This window comes from Orycteropus afer, unplaced genomic scaffold (assembly GCF_000298275.1).
Source record: "Orycteropus afer afer isolate SDZICR_OR568_19922 unplaced genomic scaffold, OryAfe1.0 scaffold00001, whole genome shotgun sequence".
Taxonomy (NCBI): domain Eukaryota; kingdom Metazoa; phylum Chordata; class Mammalia; order Tubulidentata; family Orycteropodidae; genus Orycteropus; species Orycteropus afer.
The window spans coordinates 36,716,734-36,718,007 of record NW_006921588.1 but is presented as its reverse complement, the minus strand read 5'-3'; the positions used below and the strand labels follow the sequence as shown (position 1 = coordinate 36,718,007).

At 35.0% G+C, this 1,274-nt stretch overlaps 1 protein-coding gene across 1 annotated transcript in view; it reads left to right on the top strand.

Annotated features, from left to right (window-relative positions):
* Nucleotides 1-721: 721 nt before the first annotated feature.
* The window catches only part of CSRNP3 (cysteine and serine rich nuclear protein 3), a 91,293-nt gene continuing 90,740 nt past the window's right edge, over nucleotides 722-1,274 (top strand). Inside the window, exon 1 of the mRNA XM_007948025.2 lies at nucleotides 722-899. Coding sequence (XP_007946216.1) covers nucleotides 752-899 — 148 coding nt within the window. The 5' untranslated portion in view covers nucleotides 722-751. The remainder of the gene's footprint in view (nucleotides 900-1,274) is intronic.

Here is a 1,274-nt window from a genome sequence, read left to right as displayed (position 1 = left end):
CTGTGAATAGGTCAAGGTAAATGGGGAAGATGGAAAAAGGACAGCCCAAGGAGAGGGGAAAGTCCAACTGTTGTGGAGAAATGATGTAGAAGAAACCACTCCCTAGCCCTCCCACTCAATTAGTATTAATTCCCAAGTAAATGGCCATAGAAAGTATTTGAATTAGTGACGACAGATTCAGAAATTGAGTGATATGGGGGCACATTTCACCTTATTGCAATATTGAAGGGGAAACTACTTAAAATTTAGAACTGATTTTATATGCTTCATTGTATGTACTCAGATCATTATATTTTCTGCATTTTAAAACTTGAGTTTGACATTTTAGCATGCTTACCTGTTTCTTCCAAATGAAGTTTATATAAGACAATAATCGTTTAGAAGTTTGGTGGACATCAACTTTTTTTTTTTTTGAAGAATTTCATGGACTCATTCTGGTTTTCTCAATTTCCCAACAAAATGGAATAGAAGTACTAAGATAAAATGAACTATGTCTAAAAAAAATTGATACATTGTCATAACTAAATAGTCAAAGGAACATACTTAATGTAATGTGATTTTTGTTAATTTGAAAATAGGGAAAAAAATCTGCTTAGTGATCCTATCTTTTGAGGGAAAGCCATGGCTCTGCTCATGTATAAAAAACATAAAAATTACTCCAGACAACCTTGGCTACACCATCAGCGGTCAAATGTTTCAATGCTCTGTTGCTCCCATTCCTGATGCAGGTTCATGTGACAGCACTGCAGCTATGAGTGGAATTTTAAAGAGGAAGTTTGAAGAAGTTGAAGGCTCCTCACCCTGCTCTTCTGTGCGGGAATCAGATGATGAAGTTTCCAGCAGTGAAAGTGCTGACAGTGGGGACAGTGTCAATCCATCCACTTCTAATCATTTTACCCGTGAGTACTGAAGTCATACCTGAAGCAGATTGTTCTGAGTCTGCATCAAAACTAATTGTCATTTTTGCCATTTCTTTTTTTTATCTTTATTGCTATTTATGTTTGTTTATTTTTTTTAAAGTTTTGTAATTAATCTAAAACAAAAATATGATTTACTAAAAAGTGAAATATTTTTGAGGCAACTCAGTGGCTTCCTTTATTGGTATTACTTTTTCAGTGGATTATTTGATTATGTCTACCTACTGACTCAGTGAAAAATAGTGTTTTATCATTTTTACTTTTCTATCGATGGGCCCAGAAGCCCAGTGCCACAGGGGATAGGTGGGGAGACAGGGCTTGGAGTAAATCCAGGCTCAAAAAAAAAAAAAAAAAAAA